The sequence below is a fragment of the Balaenoptera ricei genome, chromosome 18 (assembly GCF_028023285.1).
Source record: "Balaenoptera ricei isolate mBalRic1 chromosome 18, mBalRic1.hap2, whole genome shotgun sequence".
Taxonomy (NCBI): Eukaryota; Metazoa; Chordata; class Mammalia; order Artiodactyla; family Balaenopteridae; genus Balaenoptera; species Balaenoptera ricei.
In genome coordinates this window covers 65995141-66021507 of record NC_082656.1, presented here as the reverse complement: position 1 = coordinate 66021507, position 26367 = coordinate 65995141, and the positions used below count along the sequence as shown (strand labels likewise).

The 26367-nt window shown below is 37.6% G+C and overlaps 1 protein-coding gene across 2 annotated transcripts in view; it reads right to left on the bottom strand.

Moving 5' to 3' along the window:
• The window catches only part of GPC5 (glypican 5), a 1396728-nt gene that overhangs the window by 1070590 nt on the left and 299771 nt on the right, over positions 1-26367 (bottom strand). For both annotated transcript variants that reach the window (XM_059902813.1, XM_059902814.1), the window contains exon 5: positions 4356-4481. In XM_059902813.1, coding sequence (XP_059758796.1) covers positions 4356-4481 — 126 coding nt within the window. The remainder of the gene's footprint in view (positions 1-4355; positions 4482-26367) is intronic.

Below are 26367 nucleotides of genomic sequence, written 5' to 3'. Positions count from 1 at the left end.
TGGGTGGAAAGAAAACTGATAATAGATAAGTATAAAATCTCAGATTTTTAAGGTATTATATTTTTATCTGATTTTTTAAAAATTTGATTCTAATATGTTGAGAAGGGGCACCTTATCGTAAGAGTTCAAAAAGAAAACACTGGGTTAGGAAAGAAGCATTACAGAACATTAACTACATCAAGATGAAGTAGAAATCACATGGATTATTAATTTTGGGGGGATACTTAACAGCTATTGGCTAGTTTAAGAGTTGTTGCGGAAGTTATAAATTCCTGGAGATCGAGGGAGAGTTACTGGATTACCTGTCTATTAATCAAAAGGGAAAAGGAAGCCCTGGTAATTAAGTAGCTGTCACCTGAACTTCAGTACTCAGAAAGATGAGCGCAAGCCATCAAACAATCAATTTGCAATCACAAGGATCTGAGAACAGAGTAAGCACTGTCAGGCCTTTCAGAGAACAATTTTGTTTCGCGATGAAGAGACAGGAGGGGTAGATAAGAGGGACTTTAAGAGTTAGAGACTATGTGGATTTCAGTAATACATTTTCATCGTTAATCAGAAATCATCTGAAATCATCTGAACTGTGGACCTCGGTGTCGTGATAGTGTATATGGTATGCATGCACTCTTTAAAATCATTTGAATTAAAATAGATTTTGTTTCATGAATTAATATGCTACAACTATTTGAGATATTTCATCTACAACCACAGAGGAATTCCACCTCTTTTGATGAGCACAAAGGTGATTTGACCCAGTTTATAGGCCTGTCATAATACTGAAACAATTTGTATGGTTCTCCTGTTCTTTGAGGCAGCACGTCTATGCACATAAATAATCTGACCAATCATCTCCTAAAAAATGCCTCCAGGGGAAGAAATCTTGCCAAAATAATCACTTCGTTCTTAACAATGAATGATATGCTCAATCTTGGCCACAAATTTATCCTATCGATGTGTTTGTCATAAATTCTCTAGAATGAACTTGATGAGTATTATAACCCAGCATAAGAAAGGAAAGAACCCCTATGATCCCCAAATGTGGTATAAATTCACTTGATATTCATTTCTTCAAAATTTGAAGGCATTATTTGTATCAACCAACTGCAGGTCTCTGAAATGAATATTCTATATGGGGATCTTAGCGTTTTCACACACTGATCGCTGCTATACTCTGTTTATTCTCAAGGAAAAAGCAGCTAATAGTTCGGGATTGTAACATTCATTAGAACTTGACTTTACATTGAAGCCATCTTAGATTACTGAACTACTGAATTTTTGAAACATATCCATTAATGATTTGAAAAAAATTATATCACAAAATTACTACAAAAATCCAATTTGGTTAGAAATGAAATGTAAAACTAGTGCTTTTATTTCAAAATAGAATTATAAAAAGAAAAAAAGCAATAAGGGCTCATAATTCTAATATCACTATAACATCTGTTTCCATTAAATATAAATAAATACAATGGAAATAAAATATAAAGCCTCCCCAGTACTTTAAATATATTAGCAGTTTTCATGTAACTGTCCAGAAATAGTCTATGTGCAATGAATGTCAGTACTTTTATTTATGCAAATCTGTTGATAAAATATTTAATATCCAACTTTTAACTTTTTCTTGGAGTATAGCTGCTTTACACTGCTGTATCAATTTCTGCCATACAGCAAAGTGAATCAGCCATGTGTAGACATATATCCCCTTTTTTGGGATTTCCTTCCCATTTAGGTCACCACAGAGCACCGAGTAGAGTTCCTTGTGCTGTACGGTAGGTTCTCATTAGTTATCTATTTTATACATAGTAGTGTATATATGTCAATCCCAATCTCCCAATTCATCCCACCCCCCCGATATCCATACATTGTTCTCTGTCTGTATTTATTTTTACTTGAAATTATTCCACTTTGGCAGATATAAATATGAATCATTTTTGACTGCCACGTAATATTCCATTGTCAATATACCATGATCAGTTAACTAGATATGATGGATATTTATATTTCAGCATTGAATTTGCACTGAAAAAACAAATTCTTTTCTAAATTTATTTCAAGAACTGGCTGAGCCACGAATGAAATTACAATTTAAATTATATTTTTAAAAATGTCAAAGTACACATGAGAGTTTTCTCAAGATCAAACAGAAAAGAAATAACACCCCATCAACTTACTCTGAAGCATTAGGGAATAAAGTTTTGGGAGAGTTCAATGAGATGATTCTTGTGAAACCTCAGCTGAGTGCTAGCAAATAATTAGGGCTAAAAATGTTCATTTGGGAAGTAGCCTAGAGATGGTGGTAGGGATCCAGTGTGTGAGGTTCATCTGCTGGCCCAGAGAAGCAAGGGAGAAGGTTGGTGACCCATGAGATAGGGACAAAAGAGGGGAAAAAAAAAAAAAAAAAAACACTCTCAAAAAAGGGAAAATGTCAGCTAAGGTGATGAGCTAGAAGGGCTGTTTGAGAAAAAATTAAGCAAAGTGAAAGGTGTTCACAAGAGAGTGAAGTCACATAGGGCCCTTAGAAGCAGCTGACAAACAGGAGGCTGGGTGGTATAGAAAAGAGAAGACAGGAGCTGGAAGCAAGTGAGAATAATGAGAATTGCTCACTTTCTTTACCAGAAATGTGCACACTTCCCAAGGAGGGTTCTTGCTAAAGATGAGCTTTCTTTATTCATAAACCATGAATGAGGTCTTAAAATATATATCATGTAGAAGAAAATATATTTTTCAGTTGAAAATACTCTCCTTCTAAAAAGTTTTCCCAAATCATTGATTTCTCCAACAGTATTTCCTATTATACAAACCTCAGACCAAATAGAGAGGAATGGGACAAACTGAAACTAAGAGTCCTGCAGTTCTAGAATCAAATGTATAATGTAATGTGATATATTAAATATATTTATATTCTATACTAAATTGTTCATTAATCATGAAATTCTCATTAGCCCTTGTAGAAAAATTGTTAATACACAAAAATATTCAATTCCAGTTTGAACAATGTGAAAAGAGAAAGTATAAGTCAAAGTAGAATTAATTACTAGGTCTAAGTGGCAGAAATCTTATTAACATGAATACTGTAAGAATTCAAAATACTGTGCATGCTATGATTGCTCTCAGTAAAGGCAAGACAAATATATTTAAGAATACATTTCAGCATCCAAGGGGCATAATGAAAAAACAACACTAGCCATGTCAGCCAAATTTTTTATTTAAATTTAAGTATAGTTCCTGCCTTCAATAATTATTTTCTGTGAAATCAAAGATTCCCTATGAGATATTTGGATGTAAACTACAAGTAATCATTAAATATATCAGGAATGCAACCTTTAACTATAATGAATATGATCACACAGAAATAAAGTTTTTACTACATAAATTTATATTAATATTAATCACAGTATATGTTTATCATAGTAAATTGAATTTGCTAAAGGACACTTTAAATGAACTCATCATTCTAGTGGTAACTAAACTACCTATCTTTATACAGAGTAGGCGTGTTTATAAATCAGAAAGTTTATCACCTTACCTTTTGAGCAGATTGCTCAAAATAAAATACACTAAAACATTCGAATCCAAACACGGCACAGGTCTACAATCTATGATAATCACCAGCATTGGAAAATCAAAGGACTAATTCCTGGCCAATTGTATTGACCAACACTATTGTTACAGAGGGAGAATCTAGGACTTTTTCAAGCTCAGGTAATTACTTGCGAGCACAACCAGTTATAGGAAGTAAAGGAAAATAAACTCTAGAAATTCTAGATGGTGAGGAAAAAAAGGTGAAAAATTTCACTCCTGAGCTTGAGAACAATTGACAACATACAAATAAACAATGCCTCAAACAGACATACATAAAAGTACCAGCCCTCTTTCCCTCTCCCTCTCTCCCGCTCTCTCTCACACACACTCATACACTCAGAGACAATTGTAGGATGAACATATTAATGCTGCTGTGACATATATCCACATAACAAATCTTTGCATAGGTATTCACACTTCACCGAATGTCCTCTTTCTAATACTCATAAAGTTAAAAAAAAAAAAAAAAGATACCTGAGAAACAAGACAGATTGGCTAGAAGTTAAGTAATACTTCACTGAAAAAGTGGGATTGTTGGGTAAGCCATAGGTAGAAAAGACAAGAGAACTTTCAGAACATCACAGAATGCTATCATATTTCTAAAATGTCAAAAAGAATCAAACTTATTTTTGACAAACTAAAGAGAAGGAGTTAATGTATCCTCTAACCTGTGTGGCAAAGTTAAAACTGAAGTAATGCATTCAAGAACTAGGAAAAGATAGCAAGGATGAAAGTGGCCGTTATGTTTTCACAGACCACTACACATAAAATACCTTTTTACTATATCTTCTCCATTCCAGCACGGCAGTCCATCGCCAGCTGCTAATTCATTTGCACAAAGCTGATCAGCCAGGCCTCCACAGAATGTCCTGTACAGTCGAAGGCTGTTGATAAATTCTCTGAATGGAAAAAACAAAGAAAACAATTAAACCCCAAAATCCATAATAAATAGCATAATTTGTTATGCATAATGTTTAGAATGCAACTTTTAAAATTTTCTCTACTTATTTTCATATATTTTCAATACTTTTCTAACAAGACAAAAACTACATTTTTTTAAAAATGTATTCAAATTTATTCTTCACATAGAAGTTTTCACTGGGTATGAACTTTATATAACTCCAGGTCCAAGAAGTTGTGAATAGTATATGCATACACACATACACACACACGCGCACACACACACACACACACACACACACACAAAACCACTTTAGCTTCCCTAAAAGCCCTCACTACCTACTGGCATCTAAACCACAGTGATACTAACTAATTTCTTTTGCATATAGAAATGTCAGAAGCTTATAACAAGCTGACTGATTGCTTACTGATTAAAAGTTTAGTAGACTTGGGTGATTTTCCCATCTGGGTCTTCTCTTTGGGGTCTAAGAACATCAAACAATATGTCTTTACTAAATATGAGAGAACCCAGGTATGTAACACACTTCAGAAGCATGAAAATAAAAGTTATTGGAGGGAGTAATATTTAATACATTTATTAAGTTTCTTCCCTCTCATACTATTGGGTTGGCCAAAAAGATTGTTTGGGTTTTTCCTGTAAAACCTGAACGAACTTTTTGGCCAGCCCAACATTTCCCCTTTCACCATCAATTATGGAAAGGGAAAATTCAGCAAAAAAGTTTTTCAATTTAGAAATCCAAGACTTTGGAGTTTTAAAACCAAGGCTTTGAGGTCTCAAAAACTTGAGTTTTAGCATTTCAAAAGACCAAGTTCTAAAGACTTTAGCTCTGAACTTTTTAACATAAACAATTGTTTTGGGGGAAAAGAAATGAAAAGCCACTAGCCTGATCCAGAGGAAATGCCCCCTCTGGACTAAAAGGCAGGGACAGGAGATGGAAACGTTGGCAGGAAAGCAAACTTCAGAAATTCGTGGGGTGAGTAATTAAAATATAGCCATCATGAAACTGCATTCTCCATTGATACTTTTAAAATGATTTCTTTAAAAATGAAATTAAAGAGCAGGGGTGTCTATAAATTATAGCTGGAATAAACAATTTTTTTAAATTAAATCTAATTTTGACAGCACTAATGCTCAACCGTTTCAACTTGTAATTCTCTTATTGGTTTTCAAAGAACTAACTGTAGAAACTGATGGAGTTGTAAATAACCACTACTCTGTTGGAAGGATAAATATAACTTTCAAATATGTAAGATCTGCAATCATAGAGAAGATCAGAAGTTCCCATGGCAAGTGTCTGGTGAGTATTTAATCAAATTTTTAGCAAAGCTTGACCGGACAAGTGATAACAAAATGGTTGCAGGAAGCACAAATCTCTAACTCATGCTCAATCAAAAAAAAAAAAAAAAAAATGATGCTTTATTTTTCTCACTAGCACAGTTAAATGCTTATCTATATTTTATCGATTTCCTCTACTAGAAAATAAGTCTCTCCTTGATGGCTGTGTTCCACTAACTGGAATGCATGAACAAACATCAATTCTCATGCTGCAGCTATGAAAACATAATTGATGAAATTGACTGGTTCTTTCTTAGAGAGGTGGGGTTTAATGAACAGGAAGATGTATGGCTCCTGTCCTGAATTCTATTCACTATAAATGACCACATGTTTGGAATCAAAGAATCTTTTAGAAATGAGGAGGCCTGGCACAAACAGCTGCAAATGTTGAGACCTTCAAATTGATCGTGTAAAACTGAATAGATAATTTTTGGCCCCCAAACCTCCTACTTCACTCTTGGTAAATGGTGCCTTTGTTTCATTTCTCCCTTCACAACCAATCGATCATAAGGGGGAAAGTTCACATCTTTCTTTTCCAGTCCCCTTTCCCAATGCTACTGCCATTGCCTTAGCTCAAGCCTTGATCATCTTTCTCTGGAATTACTGTACCAGGAGAGCATACCTCCCATCGGTCCCTTTAACAATCACCTCCCATCCTCCATGAGAGCCACCTATAGAAATTCAAATCTGGTAGTCCACAGATTATGCCACGTACTTGCTTAAAGCCATCAATGGCTCTCTATTCTCTACAGCACGAAACCCAAACTTCTTAGAAAGCTATATAAGGTACCCTCTCATCTCAATTTCAGCAACAACCCAAACCACACTTTCGGGTTCCACAAAAGTGAGATGCTTGCTCTTCTCCAAACTTACTTCCATGCCTTTGCCTGCGTTCTCTCCGAAAGGATCGTCTCCTCGAAGATTTCCACTCATTCCATAAACCATCGGCTATCAATTATTTGTCACAAAATACTAAACACTATGGAGTGCCAAGCTCTGTGTTGGCGCTAGCGATTCATAGCTAAAGAAAACAGTCCCTGGGCTTCCCTGGTGGCGCAGTGGTTGAGAATCTGCCTGCCAATGCAGGGGACACGGGTTCGAGCCCTGGTCTGGGAAGATCCCACATGCCGCGGAGCAACTAAGCCCGTGAGCCACAACTACTGAGCCTGCGCGTCTGGAGCCTGTGTTCCGCAACGGGAGAGGCCGCGACAGTGAGAGGCCCGCGCACCGCAATGAAGAGTGGCCCCCGCTCGCCGCAACTGGAGAAAGCCCTCGCACAGAAATGAAGACCCAACACAGCCAAAAATAAATAAATAAATACATAAATTTAAAAAAAAAAAAAAAAAAAAAAAGAAAACAGTCCCTGCCTTCTAAGAATGCACCGTCTGGTAAAAATCCACAATAATAATACAGTATTAATAAGTAGTGTCACATTTGAAGACAAAGAAAGAATCAGGAAATAAGAAGATAACATTTCAGTGTTCCATGCAAAAAAAAAAAAAAAAAAAACACAAACCAAGAAGCAAACAACACCAACAAAAATCCAGGATAAACAAAGGTAAAGAGGAACACTGTGTATTCAGAGACTCATACAGTTAGTTTAGCTAGTAAGGAGTGTGCTTATGGGAATCGCAGTCAAAGGCAGGAAGAGGCCAGATTATAGTCGGCCTTGTTGATCGTCATAAGATGTTTCAGTTTTATTCGGGTGGTGAGAGCCATTAATTTTTCCAGCAAGCAAGTGACATCATCATCATCGCAGTATTGTGGAAACAGAAAAGCAGTGAGGTCACTTAGGGGACGATAAGCAAGTCCAAAGGAAGAGGTATGAGGATGGGGAAAAAAACCTCCCAGTCAACGTCAGGAAAATGATAGATTTGAAAAACATTAGGAATCTAGAATTGACAGGTAAAGCAAAGGTTTTAAGATAACTTCTAATTGTCTTCCCCTCCCCAGTCAGGTGAACTACCCTTTGAGGGTAGCTTTGTCTTTGTGACTTGCCCTGGGTTCTAGTCATGTACGCAGAAGTGATGTTTGTTCCCTCCAGGCTTAAGCTTTAAGGACCAACACGGCTTTGCCAGCTTCTGTTTCCCTCTCCCCTGATGGCAGGCAGTGTTTCAGATGGCAGCTGCTCTGTAACTCTGAGGCTTAAAGCCAGAGCAACCACAACTTGAGCAGCAGCCCCGCTGGTCTGAAATGGGCATAGGTTGGGAACAAAAACACTTTTTTTGGTTCTAAACCAATGATAGGTTGAGGTGGTTTGCTACCACATCACAACCTAGTCTCTCTTAATTGATACAAAGATAAGAAAAACAAATGAATAACTGATGGATCATAAGTTCTGAAAAGAAGAGAGGGGAAGGATTATGGAAAACAGAGTGGTTAGCTTTGGAGCAAATTCCCTGAGACTAAAAGAATGGAAGAAAGTCCACGTGAATGTTGAAATAAGGTTTGATTTGTGAGGATAGAAATTGAGCAGAGAACGTACTTTGGAACTCTATATTCTGTGTTTGGCAGTTTTGAGGTCACAGGAATTGAGACTAGTGTTGCAAAAAAGTGGTTGTGTTGAAGGACCAGGAGATCTATACTGGATATAGAAAAATAATAATAAGAGTTGAATTGGTAAGAAATGAAGGGCTCAAATAACTAGAAGCCATAGTGAGGTTAAAAACATTTACCTACTGCCACAGCTCCAGTGAATGTTGATCATGAGAAAAGAATCCATACTTCAGTTCCCAGCTTAATGCTCAGCCTACTTTAAAAAAAAAAAAAAAAAATGCACCAGGCCCTCCTTTTCCAGTTGTACATGAAATGTCACAGTGAATAAAACATTATATTCTTCGGATGATTCAAAATTTAAGTTGCTGGAAGGGTGACTATATCCATACATTTATTTTTCTACCGTCATGAGAATATTTCCAGTTAAAATTAGGAGAAAAATAAATTCAAGATGTTAGAGCCTCCAGCTACTTATCCTTGAAGAGCTGTGTTACGTACATGTTGTTTGCTCATCTTGGTCTTAAGACATCTCAAGAATACAGAAATCAAACATAATTATTAAGAGTAACACTCCGAAAATATTTTTTAAAGAGGAAAACATTCTTTGTCAGAATATTTATTCAAAGCCTATATGTCAGAGCCACATGCGAATTTATAATTTCTCATTTGGGATTACAACAGTCTAACAAATGATTTCTCTGACTAGGTCTGCCCTCCCATCTTCCCTTCAATGCATGCTCCAAGTTCTTAGCAGAATTTGCTCCAGAAAACAGCCATAACACTTTCCTGCTTTAAAATCCTAAGCATTCAGGTAAAATGTCTTACCGTTGCTCATCATCTCTCTACTCTTTTCCCCTTAGTTGCCCATGACAGTCCCCCTTCCCTCTAGTCTCACACCCCAGCCAAAACCACAAACTCATATTGCCTCAGAAATCTCAGTATTTACTGCATAAGATGCCACCTTTTCTTCTCCCCAGAATGGCCTTCCCTCCCACTTCTCTCTGTCAACCATCTACCCATCCTTCAAAATCCAGCTTTATCCTCATCTCCTCCTTAACTCCTTGCCTGACCAGCCTGTGACGATTCTGTTGGTCTATCCGTTTCTCACGCCACACTTGCCATCTGTTTTATAGCCCTGGTTATCTGGTATTATATTTCGCTGTCTGTATATCTGCCACCCTGATTAAAGGGTGCATTCTCTAAAGACAAGAGCCATGTCTGCTTTATATCCCCAGGGTCTGGACCACAGTTTGGTACCCCACAGGCACCTAACAAATTCTTGTTGAATTGGCCCCAGATGCGGTGTTAGTTTTTTAACAACTTCCAGAATTAGACGTTTCTACATGAAATACAATTTTAAAAAACGATAATGATAATTTAAAGTCCTTAAAGAGCACAGCTGACTTGGGGAACTTTAAATTACGGGACCCACTCCTAGATTGTGGAGCTATATCAGAAAGACCTTCCTAGAAAATGGAAGAAATCTAAAGGGCAGGACTACAAGCTGTGCCAGATTCTACTAAACAGGTTCAAGGCAGATTCTATATTATGTATAGAACATATATAGAGAGAATATATATATATATATATATTCTTATGGAGAGAATATATAAAATCTCACAGAAAAACCCAAATGATCTTTTGGGCCAACCCAATATATATGTGATGCTGAAGTCAACATGTAGTGACACGTTAACATTTAGTCACACTGTGGTGTAACATAGCCATTATAATTAATATATCACAGGTATACTATATTATAAAGACAAGAGTTAGAAAGAGCCTTAAAGATGATCTGATCCAGTAGTTCTCTGTCTTAAATGCACTCTATCATCACCAAGGAAACATAAACTGTATGCTTAGATTTCTCCCTCAGACATTCAGATTTTGTGTCCAGGGTAGGAACCAGGGATCTGTGTTTTTCTGAAAGCTTCCTACAGGATACTAATGTGCAGCCTCTTATTTTATAACTAAGGAAAGTTAAAACCAAAGAAGTGGAAGGACTTGTGAAAAGTGACTAAGTCAGTTATTTATTAAGTTCATTATTTAGTCAAGCATTTAGTTCATGCAGACCTTGACATCGTTGTTTCATTAATTAATAAAAATGCCATCACTTTGCAGTATCGGGCAGATATTGGATATTTGACAAATCAAAGTTGAATGACTCTTTATAGAAAAGAATATTTCCCTCTGTTTTTAAAATTTTACAGAAATAATCACTCTTTTCACAGAACACAGTAGTAGACTGGTGGACTAGAAAAGAGATACATCAGTTCTTCCTGCCAAAATCTGCACTTAGAAAGCAACATGTTTAGACAGGATTTATCTGTATCTCTTTACCAATTTGAAAGATCTGGTGCAGGAAGCAGGGAGTGGAGAAAATTCTGATCGCTGGCTAATGAACAGCTTTGCGCACCGTGCTAGCACAGGAAAGAGGAAGAAGGCTGGAACACAATTGCTCATTCACAGCTTCCAGCCTTGCTTGCCCTGAGCTGACTGACTGGAGAGGAACATGGACCAACATAGTTAGTGCCTCCTTGCTTCCCATGCCCTGGAGGCCTGCAGTGCCAGAAAGTCTCCTGATCTGTCACGTGGCAAAAAAAAAAAAAAAAAAAAGAATAGAAAAGAAAAGAAAAAGAAAGAAAGGAAATGCAATTCACCCTGAAGTAATCATTTCTAGTAGTTTGGTTGACACAGGAATGTCCAGTTACTACTCTAAAACCAAGTGACACTTTCGACTGGCTTACCATTACCATTTGACTTTAATCATTTTTAATAACAAAAGTAACATATCTTTCGGTGAGCAGTTAAATAACTAAAAGGCACATAAAGAATAAGTTCATATCTGTCCCTCCACAGTGTTTCCATCCTCCCTCCTGAGGTAACAAATGTTAACAGCCTGGGGTGCTATTTTTCAGTTTCCTCTATGTGCACCCTAACACATAACCAAAAACAGACAGACAGACAGACAGAGACAGAAATGGTTTGGCTTTACAAAACTAGGACCAAGCTATACACGTACATGCAATTGGCTCTTCTCACTTGACAATATATCATGAACCCTTTTCAGGTTAATAAATCTAGAGTTACTTATTTTTATACAGCTGTATACTATTCCAAAACCTGGATATAGCAACTCTAGCACAATTTATTAAAATAGTCCACTAAGCCAATTTTTACTTTTTAATTTATAAGGCTGACATGTTTCTCATACGTATGGTTTAAAGGGTGACAACAGCATGTTTCAAACTTTGCTGATTTTCTAGAGAGCTGTTTTCACTTAAGCATATGGCTCCAATCTACATTTGATTTTGCGTTTCATTTCATGAGACGTTGCTGGAAACCGAGCTATGTTCAAAAGTCATACCTCTCAGTCTTAGGTCTTCATCTAGTGGGCATTTGTTCCAATTTTAAAACATTTATCAACTGTTACATAGAACACTTCCTCGTCTTTTTCCCCTTGAACATGATATAAAAAACTATTTCTAATTTTGAGCAAAGCTGATGATCTGGAAAAGTGTTGGAGAAGAATCTGATTTTCGAATGGAACTTTTCTCTGTGGAATGTTTCAGACCACACGTTTCTGTATTTAATGACATATATTGATTTTTCCAGCCCTCACATCAGTCCACACATAATACAGAACCCAAATTAAAAGCAGTGCCTCGCACACACTGTTTGAAAATATCTGTAGAACAAAGGTCAAATGTGCAGTTTGCTGGTTAATGGCCTGAGGCAGAGTTAAGGTTAATATGGCACTAATGAACAGGCTCAAACCTGTGGACGTGTCTAACCACGGTTGTCAAACAGGAGACGTTTAAAGTGTCAGTCTCCTGCCCCGCAGAGGAAATACATAATCACATGTTTCTGGATAAGGGCTATTTTCTCTGGCAATTCTGAATCTATATTTGATCATTTGACTTAATTCTCAACGAAGTCATTCTATTTGACAAAATATTTGTATAGATCTTGAGAAGGGATTTCTAAAGATTTCTTTAGATTTCTGTTCTATGGCAATAATGGTTCTCGTTGTAAATTCTTGAAAATAATTAAATACATGCAGGCAGATGGGCTATAGGGAGACTGAAATCTAGCTTCTTTGTCCCTTTCTATACAGGCTTCATGATTCCTGAAGAGACGCGGGGAGAGGGTGAATGTAGCCCTAAGAAGCAAAGCAATAAATGGCACCAGGGAGTTTTATCACAGATGGAAATGTGTTTCAAGCACATTGCATTCATATTTGATTAAAAAAGAAAATGCTGTTTTTTCTAAAAGACTAACTCATAAAGTCTGCTCTCTGAACCCCACCTGAACCGCTGCTCAGGATGGAAGCTGTGACCTCAGAATCAGCACTATTCTCCTAGAGAAGGATTTTTTTTCTTCTGACTAAATGATTCCAGGTTTTTCCCTCCTGGTAGGAAGTCTTCTTGTTCATGAGATGGGATTTCCCTTCCTTCACAGATTTACTGTGCTTTCTCAACAGAGCTGAAGGTGTTAAGATGGTTAAGATGGGCAGTAGACTGGGGCGGGGGCACAGGGAAAATGATGGGAAAAAGTGCTGGAAACATGCTAACATCCTCCCATCCTCTCTGCAGAGGATTCTTTTCCAACAGGTGCTGTGTGTTTAAGGCTCCCTAGTGGTGATTTTATACCAGCCCTGAGCTGGACATTCATAACCATCTATACAATTAGTATAGACTCTTCTATTCTCACTTTTCAATATCCCTCAAACCCAACGCATTACCATTTAATATCCCAGTAAAAAGCACCCTTTCTGAAAGCATCCTCCTCTAAAAAGAGTGATTCAAACCTGATGTCAAAACTAGGTTTTCAAAACAAGCTCTCACCTCATTTTCCCATGTTGTAAAAAAGCACCTCAAAAAGCACCGACTCTGTTCTCCATTAAAAAGGACTTTAAACAAAGACATTAACTCATTTATAAAAAAAGCACAGAACCAAACATCCAATATTTAAACAAATCAGATAGTATTAAACTGAGCATCCATCCCGAAGGAGGTGTGATGTTCTCTCCTACCTCATAACTTTGTTCATTTTCATTAAAATATATAATTATTTGTTCAGTTATACTAGTTTCAGGAAGCATGCTATTAATCTTCCAATAGAAAAAGTGTCTAGGACCTGACTGGGTCAAGACCAATGAAAAGGTTTAGCCAAACAGAATATTTGCAAATCTAATGATTCTAATATAGGTCATTTATACAAAGAAACATTATGCCTGTATTTTGAGATTCAGGATTTTAGGTCAAATCCTGAATGTTACTCTCTTTTGCAGTAAGATGTTTTCTGTGGTTGCTAACATTTTAACTATAAACTCCATGACTTAGGGGATAAGAAAACATTCTGGATAATATTTTGCTCTCTCAGCATCAGAACATTAATGAACTACTTTCACTTTGATAGTCTGCCAATAAATGGGCTTCCTCCTCATTCTTTCTTTTCTTTTTATTTAATGACTTCAGTCAGATATTCCTGGCTACCTCCATCCACAAACTTGTCTAACTGATAGACAATATATGCCTGGTACAAATTATTCTCATTTGCATTTTCACTTATTGTATACCTCTCAATGCATATATTTGTGTTCCTGGATTCTGATATTAAGACAGGCTTTAGAGTCAAGAAATGTATAGTTAACCAGCTTCAAAGAAAATGAGTTCTTTTAGTCTTCAATTATATTCCTATTATTCTAGTAATTCTCTTTTTGGAAAAAAAATTACTCTTGAATATCACATGTAACCCAGGTATTATTGTATGCCCAACTTCTGAAAGGTGGCACAGATTATTGCTGACCAGGGTTGAACAATACATCATTATTATACATAATCACATTTACCCAATTATGACATCTAAAATACTGTCCCTCAAATCTCACAAACCATGCTGTAACAAATAAACCAGAAATTTTCTTTAAAAAAAATAATAAAATAAAATACTGTCCTTATGATCAGAATTAAAGTAATTCCATGCTTCCATTATGATTATTCATATGTACTTTGTGTATATAAGGCTTAGCTTACATTGGGAAAGGTAGACAAACCAAATACAATAAAGATTATAAATCCTTTGGATTCACTCAGTTTGCAGGACCCCAAAGTTGCAGTGTTGCACATCTAACAAGATTCTTGCTGAAGGAGGGTCAAACCAACACAGCCAAAGGAGCACCTTAGACTGTTAATCTTCAAAAGTCATCAAACAGAATCAATCAGTTAGAAGACAATTTGATCTGCAAGTCTGTAAGTCTATGAATATGGGCCTAAACAAAAAGAATCATCCCCAAACTACCTTAAAACTTTCATCAGTTGCACTTCTAAGCAAAAGATTCCACATGTGATTCTGGAGACTATGGTATGGCCTGGAAATGGTTGACATAAATTTGTATCTTGAAGATGAGAAAAATCAAAAAAAGCAGAGCCTCTGTTAAATGATATAATCTACTCTAGAAACACATTTCTTCTATTTTGAGCACAATTATGGAGAAATGGGCAGCTTTGTTATTTCTATTCAACATACAACTGGATAAAAAAAATATGAATATCTCTTGATTCTACCTGCTCCCCATTTTTTCCTCTTATCTGTATGCATGATTTGGACACTTCAAATGCCAATGATAGATTTAAACTGATGGAATATTCTTTGCAACAGAAAACCAAGAGAAAGAAAGTGCTTGGTACTCTTGCTGTAGAAGCACTCATGATGCTTCTAAGTACAATCACTTTTGCTACTTTGGTAAAAGAAATGAGCCTCACTCATTATCCTGATGTAGGCCCCATAGATTCTGCTAAAAATTCTGAAGTATCTTTTATACACTTCTATAAAAATCATCAAATTCAAGATGACACGTATTTAAAATCCTCCTCACCGCTTAAAAAATTTGAGTGAAAAAAATGTGAGCTGAATTTGGGGTTCTTTGCAACTTTGCAGATGTTCACTGACTTTCCAAAGGAAAATGGATAAAAGATTCACTTTTTGTGAGAAGGAAGGAAGGGAGGGAGGAAGGGAGGAAGGTTGCTTTCAGGTATATTAGACAGGGAAAATTGCATTCACAGTTTGGTTTTCTTGATGAGGGATATCTTGAGCCATATAAATGAGATAATCCTATGGTCATGATTATAAATACTATTGAAAACCTTCTAAGCTCATCCAGCACAGCTGCTGTTTACTGGGAAACAGAAGGTTTTTGTTGAACCAGTTAGAAAAATGTCCAATTTAAAAGGACATTTTTCCTATGGCTGAGAAATAGATTTTATTATTCTTTCTGTAGTGAGAAATTTGGGGAGATTTATTTTGACTCACATTAACTTAAATTTGACAGTCTCAATATTACAGATGTCGCAAATTAACTTGAGGTCCGGAGCATTATGGACCATTGATGTAAATAACTTGAAGAATTTAGAATAAATCTCATATTCCCTGATATAAGCCTATCGTCATCTAAGCAAGCAAGCTATGAGAGTGCTAACTGCAGACACTGATAACCACGTAAGTTTGCTTTCTGTCATTTTCAATAATTGTTACCATCAAAACAAAAAGTGAACAGCAGTCATCCGCTGGACACCAAACCTCTAAGACCATCACAATTTCAACTTCTAGTTTATACCAAGTACTTGGAGCCATCTCTCCTTTCAACACAAATACTGTGGAATATTAGCTTAACTGCCCATTGTTTGGATTTAGTTTCAGATATTTCATGAAATGGTCATTAATTTTTTCCACGAACATCTAGAAAATAAGAGCAAACACAGTTTCAGGTCCTTGTTTATGAGCTTTCTTGTTCTGGGAAGTTTTTATCAGATTCTCAGTGGGATACACGACCCGCAAAAGGTTAAGCACCACTAGCCTAAACTTTTGCCACATGTTTGCTCTGCCTTCTGGCATTCCTTCTTCCTGTGTGCCTGGGTTTTGACCCATGGGGTCCTGCCCTGCATTATTCATGTAGGGCTTGACCGACGCTAGCCTGCTTTGCGCTCACGCTGTCCTAGCCCTGCTCTGGCCCCTCATCCAAAGCCTCACCTTGGCCTGCCCTGCCCTGGGTGCCCTCACTGCCACCACTCACTAAGCACTGTTTTAAATTAAACAGAAATGTTCTCATTGAAGGGAACATGGCCTTTAGTTTAGTAAATTAAACTTACAGATAATAAATAACAATGGCACCTCAAAGAAGCACTAACTTCCTTTTAGGAAACAGATTGGAAATTGCTTTCTCCAGTCCTACAAATGATCTTAAATTTTTCTCAAAGAGTTGACTTTTCCCTGACCCATGGATATTTTCATCCACTGAGTATGTGTATACACAATTCAATAAGCCCAGTCTATCAATACTGATTTACCCATGTAAACAAATACATTTACCCAAACACACGCACATCAAGAATTTTCAAAATTAATTGTGGTTTCAATAAGAAATTATTTTACTAAATAAGGTTTAACAACGTAGCTATGAATTCATGTATTTTAAGCCAACTGATTCTACTTAATATGAACCTTTTGAGCTATCTTGGCAGTCATCCTTAATAATATTAACTGTTCTTCATTCAGTATATGTTTAAAGATTTTTCCTATTGTAATTTAATTATTTTTAACATCTCTGTGTTCTTCTGTGATGTACAGGGTAACAATTAATTTGCTTTCATAGACAGACCCATCCTGAACAAGAATGATGCCCTGACTCATTCCTCTCCTTAAACTATGCAATTTCAAGTGTCCTCTTTAGTTCCCATCCTCAAAAAATAAAATTCTTAATGTTCCAAGTGGTAAAATTTTCATCCAAATCAAGATTTAATAATCACATTAGAATAAAATGGAACTTCCTGTTGATACAATATCCCAAATAAGTTCTGAAGAGAAAACTGAGAGAAACAAAAACTTATAAAACAATTTAAATTATATTTTGTTTCCAACATTGAAAATCTATTACTTCTAAAAATTCTCCTTTCCCCACCTTCACATCAAAATCACCTCTGACATTAAAAATATTTTACTTTTACTGAGACCTAAGTCTTTATTACCCCAATACACACTCATGCATACAGCCCACCCCTTAATCGGCATATTCTTAAATGAGAGGCTCGGCTAATTGGAATGCTAGCTGGAGAACAGATGGGGCACTGATGTTGAGACTCTGTCTTAATTTATCGTCCTGGGGTTTTCCTAATTACCCACTTAACTGGCACAGCCACACCGCTTTGAAATCATAATGTGCAGCTAATTATCACTGATTTAAGCTTGCTAATAGCTTACTCTTACCAGCTAACTTCAAGCAATCAAGCAGAGAGCAGGAACTGCCATAGGGAAAGCACTCTGCCTGGGCTGGTTTAGACACCTATATGAGGGCAGTGTCCTTTACAGCTGTGTTGACTTGGTTTCTGCCCCAAAATAAGGCTAAATAGTGATGCTTTGCTAGATGTTTAAAGCCTTTTCCTTGCCTTTCTCAACTTTCGGAGACCTTTGTAACTGGTATGTATCAATCACCCCAAGTCTCCAATCAGCTCATTACCAGCATGCTACATACATGGGAAAAATTGGGTAGACTGAATAAGTACATCTCCAAAATGTGATTAAAATAATAAGAAATAAGCTATAGTTTAGCTCCTTTTTCCAGACTCTATCAACAAGTTTAGCACAACCCTTAGATCCGGAGACAGATTTTAATAAGTAAATTTCCTTCTTCAAATTTTACAAATAGGACAAGAAGGCAATGCGTTCAACAGAAAGGTTCTCTATGAATTCAGAAGAAGAAGTGGGAGAAAATAAAACAAAAGAAGTTAGGAACTTAGGAATATATAGAGAAATATCTATATTTATGATAGGAGACTATACTTCTGCCTTAGTTTACACTTATTCTGCATTTATTTTAGGAACTTCTTCAGACATCTCTAGGTCAGATTTCCTAGAGGCAGTGTCTGGCACAGCAATGTGGATGCAGGTGACTCACTGAGGGATGCTTTTAAGAGAGAGGTAGTGAGGGAAGCCAGATAGACTGGGGAGGAAGAAGTTAAGCAGTGATGTTGTCTCATCTTCAGCCAGATTCCACAAGGAGTGCTGCAGTGTGAATTTCACATATTCGGTCCTACCACCTTGAGCAAGGGGCAAGCCCCGTAGGCTCCTGTGTCAGTCAGTCATTGCCTGCAAGCTGCCACTGACAGGGTGAGGTAGGTGGGAGTTTACCCCCTTCACCCATGTAGACGAGATGGTGTTATAGCCACTCTCCAGGATGAGCCCCAGTAATCTTTCCCTTCCTGTCTCTGTGTAGGCCCCCTCCACACTGAATAGAACTGATTTATATTACCTTTAGGATATTGCAAAAGTGACAGTGTGGGACTTCAGAGGCTGGATCATTATAAGACACTACAGCTTCTGCCTTGCTTTCTCTCAGACTGCTTACACTGAGGAAAACCAGCCACAATGTGGTGAGAAAACTCAAGCAGTCCTATGGAGAAGTCATTGTGACAAGAAACCAAGGCCTCCTGCCAACAGCCATGTGAGTGAGCTATCTTGGAAGATGATACTCCAGCTCCACTAAAGCCTTCAAATGACTATGGCCCCAGCTGACTTCTTGACAGCAATCTCCCAGAGATCCTGAGCCAAAACCCCACAGCTAAGCAGCTCCCAAATTCCTGACCCACAGAAAGTTACATAATAAATGCTTATTTTTGCTTTAAGCCACTAAGTTTTGGAATGATTTGTTAGGTAGCAATAGATAATAAAAACAGAAGGCTCCTATCTGTTGAGGTCAATTCCCCAGATAATAAGGCAGCTGTGCGTTATCAGCAGCCAGGAAACAGCAGCCAAGAAGCAGATAAAATGGACAGGTAAAGGGATGCAAGCAGGGCACCAGCAACATCCACTACCTTAGTTACCTTTCACATTAAATGTTTCCATTAAACCCTTCATACTCCTTAACACAGTGTCATGCCATGAACTTAATTATGACTTGGACATTTACAGTTTTAAAAAATGTATATGGCAACATCTTGAAGTTCTAGGACTAGTGAAAATATTCTTCAAAAGTGAAGATATGTTCAAACAATAGCTGAGAAAACTCATCAGTAGTAATAAGCAATGAAAGATGTACTAAGGCTAAAGCAAAGATTCTAGATGAACACACAGAAATGAAAAAAAAAAAGTGCCAGAAAGAATAAAATAGGTAATTATAGGTAAATATTGACTACTTAAAGACAACGATAACCGTAATGTCTTGGGGGTTGTTAAAATGTTGGTAGAAGTAAGATTTGTTGACAAAAATAGCAGAAAAGCTAGGAAGAGAGTAATAGAGTGAAACTGTTTTGAGGTACTTATATTGTTCAATGAAGTGGTAAAACTTTTAATTTAAAGTAGACGGTAAAAAATTAAAAGTGTATATTGTAATCTCTATGATAGCCATTGAGAATACTAAAGAAATACAAATCTAAAAAGCTTTGAAGATAAAAAAAAATAATAAATACCAGCTAAACTCAAAAGGCGGCAAGAAAGGAGGAATAAAAAAAAAATGGTATAAAGGGATAACAAAGAACAAGATGGTAGCCTTAAACCCAACTACTATTTCCATATATTATATATCACTGTAAAACACTGTAGAACCAACCTAAAACTGAGTCATTTATGTCAAGGACAAAATGAAGATGGTCAATGTAGGTGCATAAAGGAAACTTAACCTAACCTTACAGGAATTTACAGCTCTTCTCAGAAATTGGCAGCGGACACCAGCCAATCCCCAAACACCAAGTCTGTCCATGCCATCTCTGGACTTCCTATTCCCCTAACTCAGCTACCCTGATCCAAATAAGAAAGAAGACCAGTAGCCAAACAATTACCTGAAAAAGCCAAATAACTTCCAGATTTATAGCATAAAAATCCCTTAGTCTGTGAGCAAATCAGAACTCACTACTCCCATAGCCTTGAGTTTCCCGGTTTGCAGGTTGAAATCCTTGCAATAAACTCATCTTTCTGCTTTTTTTTTGTTTTTTTAATTCAGTAGAGTTTGGTTTTTGAACCATGCACTAGACATTCCAATTAAAAAACAAAAACTGATTAATCACCTCTTAATAAATATTGTTGGTTACCCCTGCCAAAAGTCAAATTATTTATGTCAACAATGGTTATATAAACCTCAAAAGAATTGTTTGAATAAAGGAAACTTTATAAACTTAATTCTTACTCTGCCACAAAGACCTGAAAATATGTAAGTTTTAAGTCAGGCACCATAAATCTACCATAATTTAAAACAGAAATTTTTATAAGATATACCAATAAACAAATTAAATCTAAAGTAAATTATGACAATATAATTTTTAAAGACTATGACATTTATATGTAAAAACAGTTTAGTTTTAGTAAATAGAACAGTGTTTATTTTTCATTTACATGGTTAAGACAGTGTCAGAGACACGGATGCATTTTACAACTAGAACAACTATACTGGATATGAGCAAGAGTTTCTCTCGGATACATCCTAAAAAGGTAGACAATTAAGGTAGGTAGTGCATAGAGTATATGGGTTTTACCAGGTACAGCAAGCCTCTTGCCAGAACAGCTGTACCACTGCACCATGTGATCATCCACAGAGAAAACCCAGTCCCATGAACAGACTGACCATTAGAAATGGAGTACAGGGCTTCCCTGGTGGCGCAGTGGTTGAGAATCTGCCTGCTAATGCAGGGGACACGGGTTCGAGCCCTGGTTCTGGGAGGATCCCACATGCCGCGGAGCAACTAGGCCCGTGAGCCACAACTACTGAGCCTGCGCGTCTGGAGCTTGTGCTCCGCAACGAGAGAGGCCGCGATAGTGAGAGACCCGCGCATCGCGATGAAGAGTGGCCCCCGCTCGCCGCAACTAGAGAAAGCCCTCGCACAGAAACTAAGACCCAACACAGCCAAAAATAAAGAAATAAATAAATTATTTAAAAAAAAAAAAAAAAAAAAGAAATGGAGTACAAAAAAGTAGCCACATATAGCATTATAAACATATCTTTGTCTGAATCAGTTTTTGTATTCAATATAACCCTAATCAAAACTCAAGAGATTATAAAATATATTTGAAAAAGAAATTCTACAAACATTTAAGAGAATTTTGAAAAACAGTAGATAAAGGGGCTTACAAGATTTAAGAAAATCTTTAAGAGCAAAAGAGAAAAAAGAAAAAACAGAAAAAAAAAAAAAACTCAGTAAACAGAGCAATTTCAGAGAGAGCTTGTAAACAGGCCAGTGTATCTATCTATGGGAACTTGGAATGAGTATGAAGTAAAAAAAAAAAAATATATCAATGAAAGGAAAAGGACGGATTGTTTCAGAGCAGACCTTGAAATCTGCCTCAGAATTTGGAAAATTTAAGTTGGAACTTTACCTCATATATAACATATATAAAGATATAGTCTCTACATATATTAACAATGTGAGAAACAAAACTATAATGCTAGTATGATAAACAATAGTATATCCTTTTGAATTGACACAGGCAAGAAATTTTTAAACAAGAAAACATTTTATAAACTCAATTTCTGTTTAACAACGATCATCTTAAGTTACACATCAACTCACTTATTTACATTTAACTGAACTATCATCTTAGATAGAAAATGTTTGCAAAGTCTAAAACTGACAAATATATAGAACATAAAAAGAAACTCCTACAAATGATTAAGTTAAATTTAAGAAGGAATCTAGTAGGAAACTGAGCTAACAGAAAAAAAGGAAACGAGAAAACAGAGAAACAAAATTTTAGGAAATAAAAATTTTAAAACTATATTAGTTTGTATTAGTTAACTTATATAACTATTATTAAACTATATTAATAAATTGATTAGAGTGATAAGAAAATAGCTCACCCATGAAATAAGAGTGAGATCTGAATTAACAAAAATATAAAGTACAAGAAAAAGAAATGTCACTTTTTTTGCTGCAAAAAGAATTCTCAGTCTCTCACCTAGTTCCTAATCCCAGCTTCTGAGTACCTTCACTATACTAAGGCTGGGTTCTCGTGAGAAAGATCCCTGCACAAGCCCAACAATTATGTAGCATAAAGCTTTCTTCCCATCTTCCCTTAAGGGTCCTGTGGCCCTTTTGCTTCCCAGGAATAGAGACCAGCTCTCAGTTAACTTTAATCTTAAAGACCCAAAATGCCATTCTACTCTGTCTGTCTAACTGGGGCTCATAGAGGTCAAACTGAAACGGAGCAGGACCCTATGATCCCTGCCCCCCCTGTCCTCAGTCCGGCTTTTGTCTGTGAAAAAACTTTGGGCAAATAATAAGTTTAATCAGAGAAGTGAGAAAATGCAGAAACAAAGGAAAACAGTCCAACAAGACTAAATAGTATAGTTTAGTCATTAAGCATAGTTAAGGACCTTTAGTTCCTTTTCATGGGCTATATAGCATATTCTGAGCGGTATCCTGTGAGCTGTTTTGTAGATATTGACAGCCCCACCAGGTGGAAGAGGTTAACTACATGATGACCAGGCTGTAGCCATGACGTAAGCTGCCATAATTCCGAGAACTGGCCTCAAACAAATGGGAACAAACCAACCCTGGAACTGAAGATTAACTGTACTTAAAGCCATCAAGATGACGCTGGTCAGACCACCACATGACCAATTTCAAGATGACCATCAGAGCTGACTGTGCTGTTTCTGCATGCAGCCCTCTCCCTCCGTCTACAAAAGCTCTTGCCCACTGATTGTCAGGGGGCGTGGGGCAGTCGACCTTTAGACAGGATTCCGCCCTCCCCCCCGTTGCCAGCATCCAAAATAAAGCAAGCTTTCCTTTCCACCAACCTTGCCTCTTTATTGACTTTTGAGTGGCGAGCAGCCGGACCCCACTTCCGGTTACAAAATGAAAATTAAATTTTAGGCTCAGTCTGTCTCACACGGGGCGCAATGAATCCACAGAGGTGTGTCTGTTTCACGCTTCTCAATATGTCTTTGGAAGAGACATACACATCCCTTCCACAGTCCCCACAGTGGTTCCTCAACTCGTGGAGTGAGGGCCAAACTAAAATCCCTAAAACTACCTCTTGGACAAAAATAGTAAAACAAGAGAATATCACAGCTGTTTTGGTTCTGGTACCAATTCCAGTATGTGGAGAGGAAGTGAGGGTCCCCATACCAACAAAAAGCAATTTTCCCACAGCAGCAGCGTATCTAAAAATCCAATTCAATTCTGACACTATCTACCCAGAGATAGCATCAGATTCCACAGGTTAATGGTTCAGTCCTACAAGACTGTGTCCCACCCCCTCCAACACACACACACACTTCAGGTGCCAGTCTCAAGTCCAGGTTATTACTTGTACTTCTGACCAGTTGGCTATAAATCACACGTTCCCACTGCCCACTCCCCCCTTGAGTTTGACTAATTTGCTAGAGGGGCTCACAGAACTCAGAGAAATGTTTTACTTACTAGGTCAACAGTTTATTATAAAAGGATATAACTCCGGACCAGCCAGATGGAAGAGCTGCGCAGGGCAAGGCATCGGAGGAGGGAGCACACAGCTTCCACGCCCTCTCCAGCCACGCCCCCTCCAGGCACGCCCCCTCCAGCCACGCCCCCTCCAGCCACGCCCTCTCCAGCCACACCCCTCGCCCGGCACCTCCTCGTGCTCAGCAACCAGGACGCTCTACAAACCATCGGGGGTTTTATGGAGGCTTCATTACACAGGTGGGATTGATTAACTCCTGGCCACTGTCGATTGAGTCAACCTGTGGCCCCTCGCCCCTCACTGGAGATTAGGAGGTGGGACTCAAAGTTCCAGCCTTTTAATCACATGTTTGGCTCTCCAGGCAGCCAGCCCCATCCTTAGGTGGGACCCAAAAGTCACCTCATTAACATAACAAAAGACACCGTTCTTCTCCCATCACTTAGGAAAATCCAAGGGTTTTAGGAGTCTATGCCACGAATGGTGTCAAAGAACAAATACATATTTCTTACTATAAATCACACTATCACAATATCCTTGGGAACTGCTGAGTTTAGGGTCATCATCAGACACGAAAATTGTAGTGGTGGTGATCTTAACACTTCACCATTGACCTCACTTGTTTGGCCGGTCTATGCACATGGTTTGGACATGGATAGTGGTTGGATTATCATAACTGGAGTCAGAGGGTGACTCCAATTACATACTCCTTTGTATGTGGTGTCTGCTAGAGCAAATCAATACATGTCCTGCCACCTGCTATCCAGCTAATGACTTGACAAATGCTTTTCTCTCTTTACCAATTAGTAAGGACAATTAGAAACATTTCACTTTCAGCTGGCAAGAACCCCTTCACTGTTAGACCTCAAGGCAATTCTCCCACTCCATGACAGACAGGAGCCATGATCATCTAGACATCCTACAGGACACCATGCTGATAATCAAATATTGATCACATTATGCTAGATAACTTAGTAGACAAGTGAATGATTCTGGTGGGGAAAAATATCGACATTTTGAGTGCTTGACAATTCAGCAGGGTTTCTAAATGTCTAGTGGTCTGAATCTGATTGGCCTATTCTTCTCATGCAAAATACAAATTTCTACACTTAAGATGACCTAAAGCACAGGAAGACGCACAGAGCTTTTGGGATCCCTTTGCATCTTAGAGAAAACATATTACACACATATTACAACATACCGTGTTGCTACGACCCATTTATAAAGTAGCACCAAGGTGCTCTGACATTCAGTCCAGATGACCCAGTTCATCTATTCAATGGTGACTGAAGTACTGGTGGCAAATAAAGATGCTCTGCAGAGACTCCAGAAAGCCCCATGAGAAGAATCACAGTATAGACACCAAGGGTTTTAGAGTAAAGTCATTTATTTTTTTACTGAACACTATTTTTGTTTGTTTGGTTAGTTGGTTGGTCAGTTGGTTGGTCCATCTGTCATTCAGTAGGTCAGTCAGCTGGTTGGTTTACAACTTGGCTCTGGCAGAACCTGCACACTTGACCATAAACCAGCAAATGATTCTGCAACCTGAGATGCCCATGAGGAAATAAGTACTATCTGACCTGCCAGGCTATAAGATCGGGCTTGTATAGAAGCAATATAACATCAAGTGGACGTGATCTATTGGAAATCAGGCTCAAGCAGGTGGGAAAAGGACAATTAAGATGCATGGAAATTAGCCCAGACTCACTAAGCACCTATTCCTGCTACACTGCCCCACCTACTTAAATCAAAATTTATGACCTCATGGGGAAAGATAAGTTGATGAAGGATAAATAAAATTCAGGTTATAAAAGGAAAATCAAAATAGTATTGCTAAGAGAGCTTTCTAAAATGCAGCTGGGAGTCCACTGAGGAAGTGTGACTTATGTACATCTGGACCTGGATGGAATCTGACCTTTGACCACTTATTGTCTTAATGCAGGCACTCAGAACACCTGCGCAATGATACTTATCGGATACTTACCACAAATAACTTGTGACAGCCTATCTACTTATTGAACCCTTACCTTAAAATTGCCCTTAAGAATAAATATTTCCTTTCTTGTATCAGAGTCAATCATAATTCTTGCCAGACAACTTTAACAACCTTGTGGCTTTTATCTTTATAAGCCCCTGACTCTTTCCTCTGCTCCAACACTCTTTCAGTTTCACCCAAATCTCTCTTCTGAATTGCACTTCCTAATAGCCCAAATAAACTCTTATTTGCAGCCTTCTGCACTGCTTGGATGACAAAGTCTACTTTATGATAGGAAAGGATAGATAAAATTCAGGTCTACTTTATGGATAGGTCTACACAATATATAGGCATCAAGGGGAAATATACTGCCACAGAAATTAAGTTCCATTCAGGAATGGCAATAAAAAATGTGTAAAAGTGAAATGCTTAAGCTGGCTCAAGTGCAGGACCTCTGGTTGTTCACTTTGTGTGGCATGAGATTGGCCAGTGCTGAGCCTACCCTGACTCATGGGAAATGATTAATGGTGGCTGATCAGTCAAGGGCATAGAAATAATGAGTTTGCAAGGTTGGTGACATGGAGTTCTATTCAATGGCCAGGATAGATACTTATAAAACTTTCCACTCAGATAA